At 35.5% G+C, this 12,809-nt stretch overlaps 1 protein-coding gene across 1 annotated transcript; it reads left to right on the top strand.

The window, feature by feature from the left end:
* The first annotated feature begins 3,772 nt into the window (after positions 1 to 3,772).
* Positions 3,773 to 7,403, top strand: sumo3b (small ubiquitin like modifier 3b). The gene is made up of 4 exons (XM_073845492.1): positions 3,773 to 3,907; positions 4,512 to 4,640; positions 4,761 to 4,832; positions 6,526 to 7,403. Exons 1-4 carry the CDS (start codon positions 3,887 to 3,889, stop codon positions 6,586 to 6,588), a joined length of 285 nt encoding a protein of 94 aa, XP_073701593.1. The 5' UTR covers positions 3,773 to 3,886; the 3' UTR covers positions 6,589 to 7,403.
* Positions 7,404 to 12,809: the final 5,406 nt, after the last annotated feature.

Raw genomic sequence — 12,809 nt, 5'->3', positions numbered from 1 at the left:
TTTAATTTTTTTCAATTTGAATATAGCCTACTACAAATACATTTTTAGATATTAATAATTGAGGGGTGCACAAGAATCAAAAACCTTAATCAAGATTAATTTTCACTTAATCTTAAAATATCTTTACTTATTTGGAATTAATTTAAAAAAGACAACAAACTTAACACTTACAATGAGATTAGTAAAACGACAATAAACATTAAGATGTGATTGCACTTGATTAATATACAAGCTGTAAGAACACACGCACACATAGAAATAATTGTATTTAACGTTATATATAAAGGCTGAATTACTTGGTAAAAGACCACGATGTTGTTTATATAGCAAACACGGACTTTTACCATGGTAACTTCAGCCTTAAATATGTTAACAAGGCAGGTACGGATCGCTAACCACATTAATCCTCAAATATTAGCGGTTTTTATCTTTTAAAACCAACACTATTACAACTACATATATATACTATGTATACATTATTTTATAAATAATGTCAATAAATCATTTTTTGTCAACTAAATACCAAAAATTGCTGTTCTGTCCCTCTAACTCAATGTATTCCAATTGCCCGCTATGAACTTCCTGGAACTATTTGAGGGCTGCGTGTATCACGTGACGATCGAGCGTTTTGGACTTCCGTTGTCGCAACTCTCTCTCTGTATGGCTCTGGGCTCGGCATTTGGTATTTTGTTGACAAAAAATGATTTTTTGACATTATTTATAAAATAATGTATACGTAGTATATATATGTAGTTGTAATAGTGTTGGTTTTAAAAGATAAAAACCGCTAATATTTGAGGATTAATGTGGTTAGGGATCCGTACCTGCCTTGTTAACATATTTAAGGCTGAAGTTACAATGGTAAAAGTCCGTGTTTGCTATATAAACAACATCGTGGTCTTTTACCAAGTAATTCAGCCTTTATATATAACGTCAAATACAATTATTTCTATATGTGCGTGTGTTCTTACAGCTTGTATGTTAACCAAGTGCAATCACATCTTAATGTTTATTGTCGTTTTACTAATCTCATTGTAAGTGTTAAGTTTGTTGTCTTTTTTAAATTAATTCCAAATAAGTAAAGATATTTTAAGATTAAGTGAAAATGAATCTTGATTAAGGTTTTTGATTCTTGAGCACCCCTCAATTATTAATATCTAAAAATGTATTTGTAGTATATTCAAATTGAAAAAAAAAATTAAAACATTTTTACACATTAAATCATATATTTTATGTATGTTGAGTTTTGTTATGTTTACAGAAATCAATTTAGACATTAATAATAAATTATAAACCAAGTTGTCCTTGAACAGTCTCCATTACAGTGGGAGTGCACCAGTTACATAAAGCAGAGTGAATGTATGCTTACTCTACTGATCTGGTGAGGAGAAAAAAATTATGCATCAAGTTTCGTTCAATTTACATTTATTTGTATGGCACTTTTTAGTATACACATTGTTTCTAGCAGCTTTACAAATAAGAGCTCTGTTAACAGGCGTATCTGTTTTACTGTAATGTCCATATTGCAGAAATGTTCTGAAATTAATCTATACAAATCATGCAGTTCAGTAACATCACATAATCAGAAACAATGAACAGATTAAAAGCATGATGTGATCATGTTGATTACAGTGCAAGGGCAATTTATCAGTTTTGTATATTTATTTAGAGTCTGCTTCATCTGAAGTCCTCTCAAGGGTTGGTGTCATCTCTTCACAGGTGCTGGTCATCTAAAGTCTTCATAAAAAAACTGGATATAGTCAGCAGGAGCAATCTATAGATTACATTGACAAAATGTTATGTAATCATACTTACTGTAGGAGCTGGCATTGTTTTACTTCAGGTGGTTCTTGTTCTGAAAGCAGGATAGAGAAGGAGAATAACAGGAGAAATGGTTTTGTAGTTCTATAGTAGCTAAGACGTTTAAGTGTAAAAACAGTAATAACATACAGGTTTACAGTGATTACTGCTATAATACAGCAGTGGTATATATATGTATAGCCTAGCATGATTCTGAAACGAAAATAGCTCGCCTATTTTAAAATTTTCATTCTCACTTAGGTCAATCAGCATTCATTGCAATAAATTCAGAACTATTAAGTAGCTCCCATCAGCAAAAATCCTGTTTAAAAGCCTTAATTACACAATGATGGATGAAACTGCACGGACATAATGCATAACATCCCGTAAATCTACTAATTAAGTGAGAAATAATGTAATAATAATCTGTTTTAATGCACAAGTTAAATTGATTAGCTGTGCTGATAGTATACAGTTTTGTTCTATAAATGTCTTACCGTTTAAAAGTTGATCACAGCGGTCTCTTCTGCTGCATCTCTACGGCGCTGATATTATTAGCGCGAACTTCCGGGAACTATTGAGCGTCTCCACGATCCGCCATTGCTGTAAAAAAATGGTCCATTGGCGTCAACGGAGTTGTCGCAACTCTCTCTCTGTATGGCTCTGGGCTCGGCTAAAGCATACATGACCGTAGTTAACTGTGGTTGGCCTGGCTGTGCGTCACTCAGAAAACAACAGGCCAATCAGAAGAGAGGCTCATGAATATTAATTAGATGGGCCAAAATCGACCTGTTTTTGACAGAGCTCCTAAAAAAGGAGCTGTAAAATACATTGAGATGGATTTTGGCACTTATAACGCAAATATATATTCTTAAGGACATCAACAACTAAAATAAACCTCCAGAAATGTGTACAATATGGGACCTTTAAGAATTGGGGGGTGAAAACTTTTTGAATTTGAAGATCAGGGTATTATTTTGTCTTCTGGGAAAATGTAAGTATCTTTTGTAGCTTCTGAAGTGCAGTACATGAATAAAATATGATATTTAGGCAAAATAAGAAAAATGTATACATCTTCATTCTGTTCAAAAGTTTTCACTCCCTGGCTCTTAATGCATTGTTTTTTCTTCTGGAGCATCAGTGAGTGTTTAAACCTTCTGTAATAGTTGCATATGAGTCCCTCAGTTGTCCTCAGTGTGAAAAGGTGGATCTCAAATTGCTGCAAAATGCTGAAAAACCAAAGAATTTATAGGACCTGAAACATTTTTTTCTGAAGAACAGCAGGCAGTTTAATGGTTCAGGACAAACAAGGAATTCAATAACAAATTACACACAAGACACACACAAAAACAAGGCTGTGGATCATTCAGGTAACAACACAGTATTAAGAATCAAGTGTATGTAAACTTTTGAACAGGGTCATTTTTATGAATTCAACTATTATTTTCTTTTGTGGACTACGTGTAAATGTATTTTATGTGAAATATCGTATTCAGGTCAGTACTAAATAAAAAAATAACATTAATTTTGTATGACCCCTCTTATTTTAGTAAAATAATTCACATTTTGCAGATTCCGCAAGGTGTATGTAAACTTTTGACTTTGTAATTTAAATGTAAAATTGTTTAAATAGAATTTACCTAAATCATAAGGTGTATTGCTAGTAATTTTGTGACACATTAACGTCACATGAAACATCAATGATTTTTCCTTTGTGGTGATGAAAAGTTAATTTATTTATTTTTTTAATGTAATTTTATATAATGTGTAATTTTGAGACCTAAATGACGATTATCATTGAAATTATATTCATAATTAAAAGTAATTTATAGCTAAAGAGCCTCAGCTCAGAATATGAGGATTGGTCACGTGGTTTCGTACTGTCCAATAATATGGACGCGTTGATTTTGCGCGTTCTCGGGCTAGAGCGCCCTGTTGGGAATCACGTGGCTTTATCCGGGCCAATCAAATGTGAGAATCCAGTTTGCGCGTTCTTGCTGAGCGCGGGGAGGACAGAAGCGGGTAGTAGCGCACTCGTGTTACCGTCACATCCACATCACCGGGAGAATCCTACATTTCTACAAAAATGTCAGACGAGAAGCCAAAGGTACATGCATGTCTCTGTGTTCCGAGCTCCAGCAGCTCGGGGAGGTATATTTTGATGTGGTTATAATGCAAGAATGTGGATTGTCTGGATCTTGCACTTTATATGCGGGCAAACAAAGAGGTTATCAACAAAGATTTTGCGCATTTTCCGCATATGGCCATGTAACTTAGCCATCCATCAAGCTACATGGAGAATCATAACATATTTTGTCTTTAACAATTAAACCGGCAGTATTTCGCTTCGTTTCAGCATCAACGTGATGCTCAGATTGGCTTTCTTTCATGGCGGATAGTTGCTTCAACTTTGCGCCAAACGCAGTTGCACTGAAAGCGTCGCACAGTTGATCACGTTGCAGCCTTTTTTCCAGCAGTTTTAACAAATGCTAATAATAGAGACTGAAGTGTGGCTGTTTAGCGCGACGTTTATATCGTATAACGTGTTCAGCCTCACAGGAACATCTAGTGTTAAATACAGGGACTGGACATCGTGTGAAACACAATGTGGGTTTTACTCATCATCTACCTGATGTGTGTAGACCCTTCAGTATGGTTAAAACATCACAGTGCATGTTTATGATTCACCATCATTCATCATTTCATTTCAGGAGGGAGTGAAGACTGAAAATGACCACATCAACTTGAAAGTAGCGGGTCAGGATGGGTCTGTGGTCCAGTTCAAAATTAAGAGGCACACCCCCCTCAGCAAACTGATGAAGGCCTACTGCGAAAGACAGGTGAGACTGCAGCTTGAGCCCCGATGATCCTGAGATCTACACACGTTGTGAAGCTTAGTACATTCGACGTTACATAAATGTGCAGATCTGTAACGTGGATGATTGTTTTTTTTCTTTCAGGGATTATCCATAAGGCAAATTAGGTTCAGGTTTGATGGTCAGCCAATCAATGAGACGGACACACCTGCACAGGTTTGTACTGTTATTTTTCAGCCAAAACTGAAAATGTGCTCGCCCTCTGGCAATTCAAGATGTGGATGAGGAGGTTTCTTCATCATCAGAACAGTTTTAGAGAAATTTAGCATTACGTCACTTGCTCACCAATGGGTCCTCTGCGGTTAATTGGTTGCGTCAGCAAGAAAGTCCAAACAGCTGATTAAAAACATCACAATCCACGCTTTAATAAATATTTATCAGCATTCGTACGAGGTGCTTGAAGTAAGTGAATTTGGCTTTCTGAAATTTAAGGCCTGAAAATAGCAATATTCCTGAAGAGGTGCTTAAAGTGTTTGATTTATTACAATACAATGCATCTATGAAATAAGTAAGTTTAATTTTTAAGTAGGCACATCTTTTCACGCAAAATTTATTTCAGTAAATGTCTTCTAGCGAGCTAAGCCAGTAGTAGTACTAACAGTGCCATATAAGCATGGCTGAAGATGCGAAAAGAGGAACCGATGAACCAAATCAATTAAGTAATTTGCGTTGGAACCGCTTGGATTGATTCAAACTTGTGACTTCGATCATTAATTTAGAACGATTCAATAGCAAAACCAGATGAAAATTTAAAGAGCCATTCATTTTCGATTTGACATAAGTTGTAATGCTTTTAAAAAGCATGTAGTGATGGGAGGGAAACCATTCAGACCAATCCAAACCAATCAGTGTTGCAAAATGATTTATGAATGGTTTGAAGGAGTTCACGAATCATTTCACTTGGGTCGGAGCTTTGCATATCGCTAATCATTTGATTTAGATCATAACGGGTTTTGTAAATCATTTTGCGAATTGAATGATTTAAGTCGGGTGATTCACGATATACAATTTGAAGTCCCGATCTAATGATGTGCAAAGTTCTGATCTAAATCGAATGATTCGATCGGCACTCCGAGGCCTGATCTGGAATGATGTTTCGCGAATGATTATTCAGATCCGGATTTCGGAACGGGTTAGCCAATCATTTCACTTAGGTCAGAACTTCACGTAGCGCTAATCATTTGATTTGGATCAAATGATCAGGTTTGTGTATCATTTTATGAATTGAATGATTCAAAGAAAATGATTCTCAATATGTGATTTGAAGTCCCGATCTAATGATACGTGAAGTTTGTGAGTCATTTGATTTGGTTCAGTATTTTGGATTGCGTATGTTGAATCATTCTTTAATTTTAGATCAGAATTTGAGCAATTTCGTTGTTTTATTTTTTTTATTTTATTTTTTTTACACCAAACCATTAAGGCAGTGCAGTAATAAAAAGAAAGTATATACAAATCCCTTAAGAAAATTACCTGTGGTTTTACTATAGGTATTTACTTTAGAATTTGAAAGAAGACATTGTTTGATAAGTGCGATCTGAAGTCCTTAATCAAAAAAAGTTCTTAAAGTTCTGGAATTTCATTTTATAGTCTTTATAGTTTACTCACCTTCAGGCCTTATACAAGATGTAAATAGTTTCTTTATCAGAACAGATTTGGAGAAATTGCATTACATCGCTTGCTCACCAGTGGACCCTCTGCAGTGAATGGGTGCCGTCAGAATTGGAGTCCAAGTAGCTGATAAAAACAAGGATATTGCATTTGTCATGGTGTATTTTCAAACCTGAAGCTTGTTATAAGGCCTCAGATTGAAATGTTTCCCAATGTATCTTTTTATGTTCATTTTTAGCTGGAAATGGAAGATGAAGACACTATCGACGTATTCCAGCAGCAGACGGGAGGAACCTGCTAAAGATGAAGCACATGTGGATGAAGCTTGTTTATTTGTGCTTATCTTCACTTCCACTGCAGTTCAGGGCTGAAATGGAAAAGGTTTTGGTAATCTAATCTAAGTTAATAAGTTTTTTTTTTTGGTTCTCCTTTTAATCATCCAAAGACCTCATTTCCCTTTTTTGCAATGTTCTCCCTGAACTAAATTGGAAATGAAAGTTAGTAATGTTGCCCCCCCTCCCCTTTGGAGTTTATTGTATGCCTGTTGTATACGTTTTGTATTATGTACGTATGTTTGCACCTCCCCCATCTATTTTTATATACAAGGAGGGAAGTTTTGTGAAAGAAAGGATGTTTGTGACGACTTAGTATGGTCTTGGATTTTCTTTAATCGCAGTAAACAACTAAACTGTAAGACGTCCTTTTTATGAACCGTTTCCAACATTGCAGCGTTGTGTTTTTCTGACACCTCAGGTTTGCTAAAGCTAGATTGTGGATCGTATACCGGTAACCATTTTTAATTGAAGCTTTGGTGCATATGTCTTTAAAAGTTTGCTATTTGCTTAAGTATGAATTTCATGATATACGAATTAAGTGTTCCCCTCGATTTTATTGTCTCATAGTTTGACCTCTGCAAATACATCATATTGTAATATCACTCATTTAGCCCTCCTGGCGTATCAAGAGTATTAAACACTATCCTGGTGTAATTCCACAGTGAACTCATGCCAAATCAACGTGTGAGTGTTGTACTGGGATGGCAGGGGTGTTTGGGAGAGCTGAGGATCCTGTGTTGGCCATTTACTACTGTATATAATAAATATAGTTTGATACTGATTTGTATTTGTCTTGTTCTTCAGGCTGTATAAAGGTCAGTTCAAGATTGAAATGGTTTACCACTAGATGGAGTAACTGTGTTATGGTACTTTTTTTGTATAAAGGGAAAGAGTTTGCAGTTCTAGAATACTTTCTACCAGCTGTCAGAAAATAATCCTAAAATTGCTGACACTGCATTTAGTGCTAGAGATTCTTTTAAAATCAATTCCTAGATTATATGAAGATATATTGCCATATTCATTAAATCCAGGAACCAAACTGGTAATGTCTTCTGAAAAACTGCATTGAAAAGTTGATAATTTTAGGAGAAACTTTGTGATGTGAATGTTTGATAGAATAAATAAATCGAGAGAAAATTACTTAAAACAAGTGTGATATCTGTTTATACAACAGTTATTTCTGGTCCTCAAATCTGATTGGCTGGTAAGAATGCAGTATTCTTGTAATGTCGGATCTCCAACAGTTTCACCATTTGTATCGCTCTGCTTGTGTTATTTCTCACAGTGAGTGTCATGGCGGATGCCCAAATCCACTATAATTTTTAAAACCATACTGTTTGTGTGTCAATGTAGTTTTAAAAGTTTTTTTTTTTTATGGTTATGTACTTGTTTAGACTTCAAATATTTGGTCTCATTATTATTTGTTCCAGGGCAAATCGTTTTGGCTGAGGGAAAAATCTCATCACTTTACATTTGTACTTTATTACTTTGTTATTTATTAGGGCCCGAGCCCAAAAGGGCGAAGGCCCTATTGTTCTTCTAAGGGTTCTTTTTTTTTTTTTTTTTTTTTTACACCTTCCGGGCACTTTTGGGGGCCTTAACATACTCAAAAACTCCTATATATATATCGCCCCATTACAACACTCAACTTGATTTTTAAAGATATTTTGAAAGAATGAAGCGTTTACTGAGCACTTTATTGTGTATTGCTGTACACCCACATGAACTGTGTTCATGTTCATGTTAATTCACAGTACATAAACTAATGTTAAAAGATACTAATTTACCTTTAAACAATATATGAATACTTTTTTTAGCTTAATATTAATTAACATTAATAAATGCTATTTAATTATAGTTCATGTTAATGAAACTGGATGGCAACATTTTATATATTGTGTGTATGTGTCTGTGTGTTGATTTTAAAATGTAACCCTTTCAATTCAGTAAACTTTAAATCCAAACTGGCGAGGGTTACTGTAAATGCATGTGCCAACTGGGCACCGTCTTCCTTATTGATTCTTAGTTATGTAGCGCTTAAGAGTGATGTCTTATAACAGGAGTCACCAGCAAAGCAATATCCACATACAAATTGTACAGATAGGTAACAATGACATTTAAGCTGAAGTGGTGGACGTAATGCAAGCAATAATAACATTTTGTTCTCATCATGAATTGCATGTTCTTATCATCATCATCAGAATATAGGGAAAATGTAGTTTAATATTGGTTCACAGTTGGCATTTATCTGAAGTCCTTGCAGAGGATTAGGTTTATAGCAAACTCCTTCTAGAGATTTAATGAAATCAACATTATATTTGATCAGTCTGTTCTAGAGGCCTTAGAGATGTTAAATTGTGAACATCTTTAGTTTTCATTAAAGGGCATGTCCGTGGCGGACTGACAAAGTTTGATGTTTCGCCATAGACATAGAAGTTGTTATAACTTAGCCATAAAATGTCCGATCTGCCTCAAACTTCACAGGTTTGGTAAGAGTCCTGGCCTGAAGACACCTAAAGGTCAATATTCAGATATTATCATAGCGCCACCTGTTGGCAGCAGGATATATCATATCTTTCACTAACTCAAACATACCAAGGTCAATCTGCACCAAACTTCATATGTTTGATAATAGTGCTGGCCTGAACACATCTACATGCCAATAAAAGTTATAGGCATAGCGCCACCAGCTGCCAGCGGGGAAATTTGGCAGATTTAATTGACTTTGGCATATTTCTCCTACATTTACTGTATTAAAAGCATACTGCTCACCGTTTGCCATTTTCCTAAAGCCACTGGTCGGCGGTGAGCCCGGGTGCGAGGGCCCGGTCATCGCTGCTTGCAGCTTTAATTAAATATTATTGTTCAATAAATAATATATATATATATAAATAATAGTAGTATTTAATAATAGTATTTAGTATTGTGATCTAAGTTACATTATTCCGCCATTAAGTGGCGACAAGAGACTGTTTTTATGAGTGAGTCAGCAGTAAAGACCTTTACTGTACATTCACACAAGGCAGAAGTTGAAACCTTTTTTTAACTTTTAAAGCGCCAACGCAGGCGTCAACCAATCAGATCGCATTATGCAAATACCCTGGTGCAGACACTAGCCAATCACTTTCATGCAACACCAGAAAACCATTACGGTACATTCACACGGGGTGTCGGCATTGGCGCTTGATGGAGGGCATGTCTGAAGCTTAGTGACAACAGCCAATCACAATAGTTTTCTGGTGTTGCATGAACGCGACTGGCTAGTGTCTGCACCAGGGTATTTGCATAAAGTGATCTGACTGGCTAACGCCTACATTGGCGCATGAAAAGTTTTCATCTTCTGCTGTGAGCAATGCCAGCGACGCAACAGACCCACAATTTAGGTCGGCAACGCTTTACATCACTCCATTCAAAGTAAACGAGAGGCGCTGACGCCGACACCCGTGTGAATGTACCGTTATATTGACAGAGACTGAAACAGGGTTATAAACAAGGAAGTTATTTTTAATTTTAACAACAGCTTGTAAGACGCAGCCAACAAATACACTGAGCAGCGGAGTCATCGGAAATTAGCTGAAAGGATAGTACGACTAAGATATCGCTTTCCTCAGTGGACATTCAAACTAATGTTTTATTGTGAATATGAGACTGAGCTGAAGAATGAATGCTGTATCAGATGCAGGTGATCACACTCGATCAGTCCATCTCTCTTTCATAATACTCTGCATTTTAATACAGTAATACAAAGTTTTCAATGAAGCAACTCAAAATTCCTTCGTTACAAGTTCTAAAGTGACGTTTTCAAATTAGTGAGGCTTGGGTTCAGCTGTTAAATTAGATTTAAGTTTGTGGCGGAAGTAGTTCTGTACAAAAAAGGGTTCAAAAGATACTCCGTGGTTGTTTCGTATGTATTTACACTCTGGTGCCATTGAACTGTTGTGTGAAAGCAATATCACACTCAGTTACAGATTGTCATTTTCATACTTAAGGGTATTAAGTGTTTACATGTCATCTATCAGATATGAATTTGTTTAAGCATTGATACCTGACTGTGCAATAAGGAAAATTGATAACATTATTAAGGAAATGAGACAGGAGGGATTATTTGCATCAGCATGCTTTGTGAAAAAACACAATAGCAGATTTGCATTGCCTGATTTTATAATCAGCAATTCAATTAAATGTCATCACCACACAATTTATATTGTTCATCTGTGAACTAAAAAAGCGGTATTTACATTTCAATTTGCACTTGTGTTCTTGGATGGTGCTTTGTTTATTGGTCTCAATGTGTTTACATTCGGGATTCAAGCAGAGAAGCCCCACTGTGCTAATGAGTGAGTTCACAGTATGCTGGAAAATACCTCCCTGGTACACTGTAACACATTTTGCAACAGAGAGATCAGAGAGGAGCAGCAGAGAAGTGTGTTTATCTCAAGCGTTTAACTTGAAGCACTCAGTAATCCCCTCTAAAGGCGGATGAATTACCTCCTGACCTGCCTGTACATGCGGAGAGTCAATGAGGGTACAAAGGGACATTTACCATCCTCAAAGATTCAGCGGGAATGTCACGGTTTTATTTTTATTTATTTTTTATTTTATTTTTTTTTGCACAAAAATTAAAAGAAATACAACACCAAGGACATACTGATGCATATTCAGTGCCAGAGAAGGCAAAAAGCCAGTATGGCTTATCTAAAGCCCCAACCAAAGAAAAATAAAAAATAGGCAGAGAATGCAAAACACAATATAATACAACTCATACAACAAACAAAAAATATATCATGATAATACTGGTGATAAAACAACAAGCATTTCTCAGTAAAATGAAAATACACTGAAAAATATAGAATCAACAAATTGCACAAGCTAGTTCATCAGCAGACCTCTTAAAACTCTTTTAAAGCTCTCTATTGATGTGCATTGTCTCGCCACATGAGAAAATCTATTCCATATCTGTGTACCTTTAAATCTTATTGAAAATTGGCCTCTACATGTGGTGAAGTTTGGAGGATGGAGATCCATTACCTGCCTAGTATTATGGGCATGAACAGCAGAGTTAGCTTTAAAGTATAACGTGAACTGGCCAGGAATCTTCCCTTCCGATGAAACTAATTTATACATGAAAACACATATTTGGAAGATGTTAATGTCAAAAATTGATAAAATCTGCAATTTCTTAAATAACGAAGCTGAAGATGTGAGTGAACCTGAACGAGCCGCTATCCTGACAAACCGTTTCTGGAGAATTAGAATTCTATGTAGCTTTGTTGGAAATGTGCTCCGCCACACCATGTTAGAATATGACAAATACGGATAAATTAAGCTATATAGGGTACGGAGACATTTTGTAGACACAAGATGGCTAATCCTCCTTATTATACCAATTGACTTGTTAATTTTGCCACAAACATAGTCTGTGTGTCCTCTCCAACTCAAACCTTCATCAATAATAACTCCTAAAAATGTTGTTGTTAACTGAAGAATCTCAGTAGGCCCGATTTTAATTTGTGCTAGTTCTTTGTTGTATGTTTTTTTGCCACTGAAAATAACAGAATTACATTTCTTAATATTTAAAGATTTATTTAACTTGAACCAAGCAGTGTAGGCAACTAGGCCAATATTTGCATTGCTCATTAACGTACTAAAATGTGAATGTGAAAGAACAAGGGTTGTATCATCCGCAAATATGATGGGGGAAAGCACATCCGAAACACTAAACATATCATTTATATAAATGAGGAACAACATGGTTCAAGAATAGACCCCTGTGGGACCCCGCATTGTAGTTAAGCTTTATTGGAAAAATAACCCTTAAAAGAAACAAACTGTGATCTATTTGAAATATAACTTGATAACCATTTATAGGTGATATCTTGGAAACCATATTTGTATAATTTAGCAAGGAGGATATTGTGATTTATTGTATCAAATGCTTTTGAAAAATCCAAAAAAATACTGCAGGTGAACTCATTAATTTCAAGTGCAGAAATAACCTTATCAATAAGATGAAGTAGAGCCATATAAGTTGAATGATTTTTTCGAAAGCCATACTGGTGGTTATAAAGAATCATATTAAAAGATGAGAAATTATTCTTTTATGTATGATTTTTTCTAGTATTTTAGAGAAACATGGCAAAATAGAAATGGGTCTATAATTAGTAAAACAACAAGGATCATCAGCTTT

Source organism: Garra rufa, chromosome 8 (genome assembly GCF_049309525.1).
Source record: "Garra rufa chromosome 8, GarRuf1.0, whole genome shotgun sequence".
Classification (NCBI taxonomy): Eukaryota; Metazoa; Chordata; class Actinopteri; order Cypriniformes; family Cyprinidae; genus Garra; species Garra rufa.
This window is presented reverse-complemented; position numbering and strand designations above follow the sequence as displayed.

Coding starts and splice junctions, on each gene's coding strand:
- sumo3b (XM_073845492.1), top strand. CDS start 3,887: ATGTCAGACGAGAAGCCAAAG. Junction 4,641..4,760: donor AGGCCTACTGCGAAAGACAG/GTGAGACTGCAG, acceptor TTTTTCTTTCAG/GGATTATCCATAAGGCAAAT. Junction 4,833..6,525: donor AGACGGACACACCTGCACAG/GTTTGTACTGTT, acceptor GTTCATTTTTAG/CTGGAAATGGAAGATGAAGA.